The sequence below is a fragment of the Manacus vitellinus genome, unplaced genomic scaffold (assembly GCF_001715985.3).
Source record: "Manacus vitellinus isolate BGI_N305 unplaced genomic scaffold, ASM171598v3 scaffold_40_pilon, whole genome shotgun sequence".
NCBI classification, from domain to species: domain Eukaryota; kingdom Metazoa; phylum Chordata; class Aves; order Passeriformes; family Pipridae; genus Manacus; species Manacus vitellinus.
In genome coordinates, this window is record NW_021940541.1 from 1390234 (window position 1) to 1396179 (window position 5946).

The 5946-nt window shown below is 44.5% G+C and overlaps 1 protein-coding gene across 2 annotated transcripts in view; it reads right to left on the reverse strand.

Moving 5' to 3' along the window:
- MGMT (O-6-methylguanine-DNA methyltransferase) overlaps positions 1-5946 on the reverse strand; it is a 131267-nt gene that overhangs the window by 28757 nt on the left and 96564 nt on the right. For both annotated transcript variants that reach the window (XM_018078535.2, XM_018078536.2), the window contains exon 3: positions 3201-3358. In XM_018078535.2, coding sequence (XP_017934024.1) covers positions 3201-3358 — 158 coding nt within the window. The remainder of the gene's footprint in view (positions 1-3200; positions 3359-5946) is intronic.

A 5946-nucleotide genomic window follows, 5' to 3' on the forward strand; every position in this document is an offset into this window, starting at 1 on the left:
GGGTTAGTGGTGAACATGGTGCTGGGTTGATGGTTGGAGTACTTTTAAGCATGTTTTCCCCTTTTAACAGCAAATTAGAAAATTAAAGGCACTTTAGAAAAATGTAAGACACAGAACGAACCACTGAAACAGCAAATATAGAATTTTTATAGAATTTTTTAATAGAGCAAATATAAAGCAGAGTAACTCTAATTTCTGAATTCGTTGATCTCTCTGCTCTTGCTATCTTAGAGGTGACTGTCATGACTTTTCTATCCACAAGAAACTATGCCCTAACAGCTAAAAAAAAAATCAACCTAAAAGTAGCTGCAGAGAACTGACCATGAACTGAGAAATGCTTCATCACAAAGCACTTCACACTTTTTTTGTTAAATGAGGAACCTCTTTAGTGTGTCTGATGTGGGCAAAACCTTGCTGTCCTTGGGTGATGTTAGTACAGAAAATAAAATAAAATTCGATATAAGCACTGATTAGAAAGAAATCAGTCAGTGCTGATCACTTTAGGATGGAACTGAAATCACCAAATATCAAAGAATCACACTGTAAATGGTTATATTTACAGGGAAAGGGGGGAAAAGAAGGGCCAAAGGTTTCAATGATCACAGAATGGCAGAAGCTCAGACTGGTTTGGGTTGGAAGGGACCTTAAAGCTCATCCAGTTCCAGCCCCTGCCATGGGCAGGGACACCTTCCACTATCCCAGGTTGCTCAGGGCCCCATGAGTCACTGAAGAGCTGCTGATGAACGGAGATGTAAGAAAAGCAATATGATGAGAAAAAGCCTTCTTGGCTTTGGATCCTCATGATCTCACTTATGTTTATTCTGCATTTTTAAGTGCCTGGAGAAATGAGTAGGCACTTTCAAATGTAAATGTGAAAAAGTAAATAAATACCAAATTCCTAATTTAGCAGAACTGCAATTCTGACGTACAGATAAACTGAAATGCAACCCATCATAATTAGATTTTTACCTTACCTTTCTCCTAAATAACTTTTAAAACTAGTTTTTACAAATTTTTGACATCTATTTCCACATTCCTTCCAATACAGTTTTTTTTTCTATTTCATGAAAGCATTGCTAGGAGAAAACAAGAGAAGAACAGAAATGCTCTCACATCGTTGTGATTTGAGCCAATTAATTCTTCATTAGTGTTTCCATTACGTCTGTGCCTCCCCCCAATAAAACACACACACCTGGTCCCAGTCCAAGAACAAATAACTGAACTAAATTAAAAAAACCTGAACCTGCACATGTTAAAATGAGAAAATTGCCCTCCGGCCCCTCCCCAGCACCCAAATTGTGCTGCAGGTGGTCAAACCTCATGAGGACCAGCCTGGACAGTGGGACCACCAGTCTCATCCCTCACAAAGCCACAGGAGCTGCAGAGACCTGGTGTTGATGCTCATGGCCACCATTCACATTCCATCCCAACCCTGCTGCAGCTTTTGGCTGTGTTGTGTTTTTGGGTAGCGATGAAGAACTTTCCCTCCATCCCCCAGAATTCAAGGGTGATGATTTCTTTCCCTCTAGAAGCTTCTTATTAACAATGATACTTATTTTTCCAGTGTTGCCTGCATAGGAAGGTTGTTGGGATGGACCAAAGTCTCCTACAAAGTCAAGTCAAACCTCTCAGGGCTAAACCCCAAACCAGCAGCTAAAACATCAACAGCAGTGCTTAGACCAAGGAATTTCATTCACCAAGCTAAAAAGAATTCAGTTAGCCCATTTAGGAAAATTAATGAAAGTAAAAGCTTTACTTTAAATGTTTTATAATCTTCTGGTGGATAATCTGGGAAGCAGAATTCCCCTGATGTTAAGAGATGGAAGGAGAAGCAGCAGTAACTATTTCCCACCCGGCTTTGCCCGTTTTCACATTCACCCCAGTGCTAAAGTTTTCACAATATGGCACTTTATTTCATCCCAGCTAATAAAAAATTCGTCAGTACCATCCTGGAATTTGGAAAATTCCTCACACTGAGGAGTTTTCATACCATGGAAGAGAAAGTACAGAAGATCCTCATGAAAACAAAGGTGCTGTGCAATCATGAAAAGTGAGAATCCCTTATTCACTCCCCAGTGATGACATTCGTGGGCAGACATGAATGAAAGACACTGCAAAAATCAGACTTCTGAGATAATTATTACTAATAATCAAGTGATTGATTTCTGTTATGAGGTCTTGGGGAACACAGAGAGTAAATGGGGGATGGTAAGGATTTTTTTCTCAGGTCCCATTTTTATCTAAATACATAAATAGAACAACTTCTTGGTAAAAATTGTTTTGTTAAAAAATACCAACACATTGTTTACAATAACTCTGAGGAATAAAACCACAGCTACTTTATGCAACTTATCACCGACTGCTTCTATGGCCCATGTTTATTGACATGAACACAGAACCATAGAATCACAGAATTGTTTGGGTTGGAAAAGCCCTCTTAGACTATGAAGTCCAACCCACCAGCACTGCCAAGACCACCACTAAACCATGTCCCCAAGTGCCACATCCACATGGCTTTTAAATCTCTCCAGGGATGGTGACTCCACCACTGCCCTGGGCAGCTGTGCCAGGGCTGGACAAACTTTTCCACAAAGGAATTTTCCCGAATATTCAACCTAAATTTCTCCTGGCACTCGTTCTCTGGGAGCAGAGCCCGATCCCCACCCAGCTCCACCCTCCTGTCAGGGAGTTGCAGAGAGCAATGTCAAAGCCTCAACCCCTCTTCTGCTGATCAAAAGCTACTTTAAGTGAACAACCCTGTCACTGAGAAGCTCACAACCCTTCAGATGTGTTCAGGCAGCACATGTTGACAGCTGAACCACATCATTTTTATTGCTGCTGACCACGAATGAGGGAGATGGGAGACAGCANAATATTCAACCTAAATTTCTCCTGGCACTCGTTCCCTGGGAGCAGAGCCCGATCCCCACCCAGCTCCACCCTCTTGTCAGGGAGTTGCAGAGATCAATGTCAAAGCCTCAACCCCTCTTCTGCTGATCAAAAGCTACTTTAAGTGAACAACCCTGTCACTGAGAAGCTCACAACCCTTCAGATGTGTTCTTATTCTAACCTTTCAGGCAGCACATGTCGACAGCTGAACCACATCATTTTTATTGCTGCTGACCACGAATGAGGGAGATGGGAGACAGCAGCCCTGGATGATGGGAGCAGGGAGGGGATGAGTGTCCTGTGGCACTGACCTTGCTGGAGCAGTGGGTGGTGGAAAGCTGGCACGGGAAGGTTTGCCAGGGTGGCTGGCTCACAGAAATAAGCTCTCAGCCAGGCTGTGCACTGTTCCAGTGGCTCCGGCATCTCCTCCGCTCCCTCACACACTTCACAGGCAGCCGAGGCCTCTGCCCTGATGGGAGAGACAGAAATGAAAAATTACAATGATAAAAATTGCAACCTGGTCTAGTGGAAGGTGTCCCTACCCATGGTAAGGGGGTGGAATAAGACAGTCTTGAAGGTCCCTTCCAACCCAAACTGTTCCGGGATTCTGTGAAAATAATGAATGTTCACATTCTGTATATCAGCAGAATAAAATCCTCAAAACATTTAATCTGGAGTTAGACTCCAGCTATTTTCTGTTCAGATAAAGGTGACAGGATTCCTCATAGCAGTAACAAAAATGCACACTCATCATCTCTAGAAATGCAACAATGACACAATGTTAGGTGCAGCTGCAAAAAAATCCATGGAAGATCGGCATGAAGAAAATGCTGTGTGTGAATAGGAAATGTCAGAGAGCAAGACCCAAACCCACGGTGGATGACACATCCTTGTGCTTCCGTGGAGGTTCCTCCTCCATGTCCCCCAAGGGCACAGTCCCTTCTCCCCAGGGACTATCCCTGGGGAAAGGAGGAAAGGAAGCAGCTTTCTGCCGCTCCCGTGCCTTCCTCTGCTCCGCTTCCTTCCAGCAACGTGGCAGGTCTCTGCTTTCCTCCCCTGATTGAATTGGAAGGAAGCAATTGAGAATTCATTTGATTTTCAATGGCAGCTCCTGCTTGCAGGGTCTGAAGAGAAAAGCGAGCGAACAGAAAGCACCTGTAAATAAAAATGTGCTTCTTCCCTTGCTCCTTTTTTGCTTCTTCTCCTTTGGAGGAGCAACGTGTGTATGAGAGCGATGAAAATGTGAACACTGGATTTGCACATATCCAGCTGCGTTTCCCAACCTGCACATTTTCAGGGATGCAGAGCAGTGCTGGGAAAGGGGTGGTGATGTTCTCCTGGTGCTTCCAAGGCTGTGACGTGGTGGGGATCTCTCCAAACTGCAGGATTTCAGGGTACCAACAAACAAACAGCCCATTAGTAATGCACCCCTGAGAAGTGATGGAGACAACATCAAGGGTGATGGCCAAAAACAGCAATCCCTGTCAATAATCTCCTCATATCCAGAACCTTCAGCACCACTGATGAGCCATCCAAAGGTTTTCTGATTACTGCAGCTTTTTTTTCCCAGGTGGAGCCAGAAGTTCCTCAACAGCAGAGCCTTCTGACGAGAGGCTGGATGTGTCACAAAGCAGGAGGAAGGGGAGAAAACTGTAGAAACATCGAAATACATGTGAACCTGAGACAACGGAAAAGCAGAGGAATTGTGCCACCCAGTTGTGGGGAAAGAGCAAACCCCACCCAATTCCCAGCACACTGCGAGGGAGTGACAGTATTTTGTGAGATCCCTCTGAGCAAAAAGCCAAAGCAAACGAAATGAGTGATGTTCCAGTAATGGCATCAAAGGCACCGGCTCTGCCTTTGCCACAAGGCACCTCTGCAAAAAGACTGAGCCTCTTCCCACTCCTGATGCACAACAGCCCGTGGAGCCGGAGCGACAGGATGTCGGCGGGATCAGCGGCAGCCCCGGCGCTGCCTCCGGACAGGATAAATGATGTGCTGGCAGGAGCCGGGTCAGGGCCGCTCTCAGAAGCAAAGCCCTCACTTGCCTGGTGCCTGATCAAACGGCCCTGCCATGTCCCCCAGCCCCAACTCACTTTCTGATTAATTGTTAACCACGTAATTACTGATGAGGAAGTGGCAGAGAACAGGAGGGACACAGAGATGGACAATTAAAACACTCCGGTCACACCAGAATCCGTGGTTTGGAGCAGAGGCAAAACAACACAGAAGAATCAGATTGGGATCCAGTTTGTTGGGAATTAAGTGCAATTTTATTTCTCCTTTTCCATTTATTTATCAAATTAATGCTTTTGATTTTTCTTTTTGTGTGTGAAGTAGGACCAAATTGATTTATAAAGCTGATGTCTAAAGCTTATGTTATTTTTCTAATTAATAATCTTTCTCCTAAAAAAAAAAAAGGTATGAGAATCCAAGCATCCAAGCATAAATTTTTTTACATGAAACCCCCCAATATGGACTCAAACCAAGCTTCCAGCACAAGGGATAATCTGTTATTCCACACAGATACAACACAGCAAAATATGGCTCCGTTTTACCATGGACTGCTGGAGCTACGACAAAATAATAATGACAGGATATAATGATAACGCCTCTGAAACCTCCACGAGAAGTTGGGAGACTTTTCTGCTCCATTTATCCAGAAGAGCATGGAAAGCGCTCAAAACTACAGTCGCCTTATGTTTTTCACATCATCTTGTTTCACATTCTCAGGAGTCTGGAAATGATTTGGACTATAATGTCATCATAAAACTGAACGACTCCATCTCCTTGGAGCTCTGTGAGCAGCAGCCCCAGGAGCTGCCAGACAGGGACCAACCCAACAGGTCCAAAATAACATCATTCACCCCCAAATCAGGAGGGGAGCAGCTCTGGGGAGACTATGGGAACCCCTTCCAGTGCCTAAAAGTACCCAGAGAGCTGGAGAGGGACTTGGGACAAGGGTCTGGAGCAATAAGACAAGAGGGAATGGCTTCCCACTGCCAGAGAACAGGGTTATATGGGATATTGGGAAGGAATTCTTGGTTGTGAGGGTGG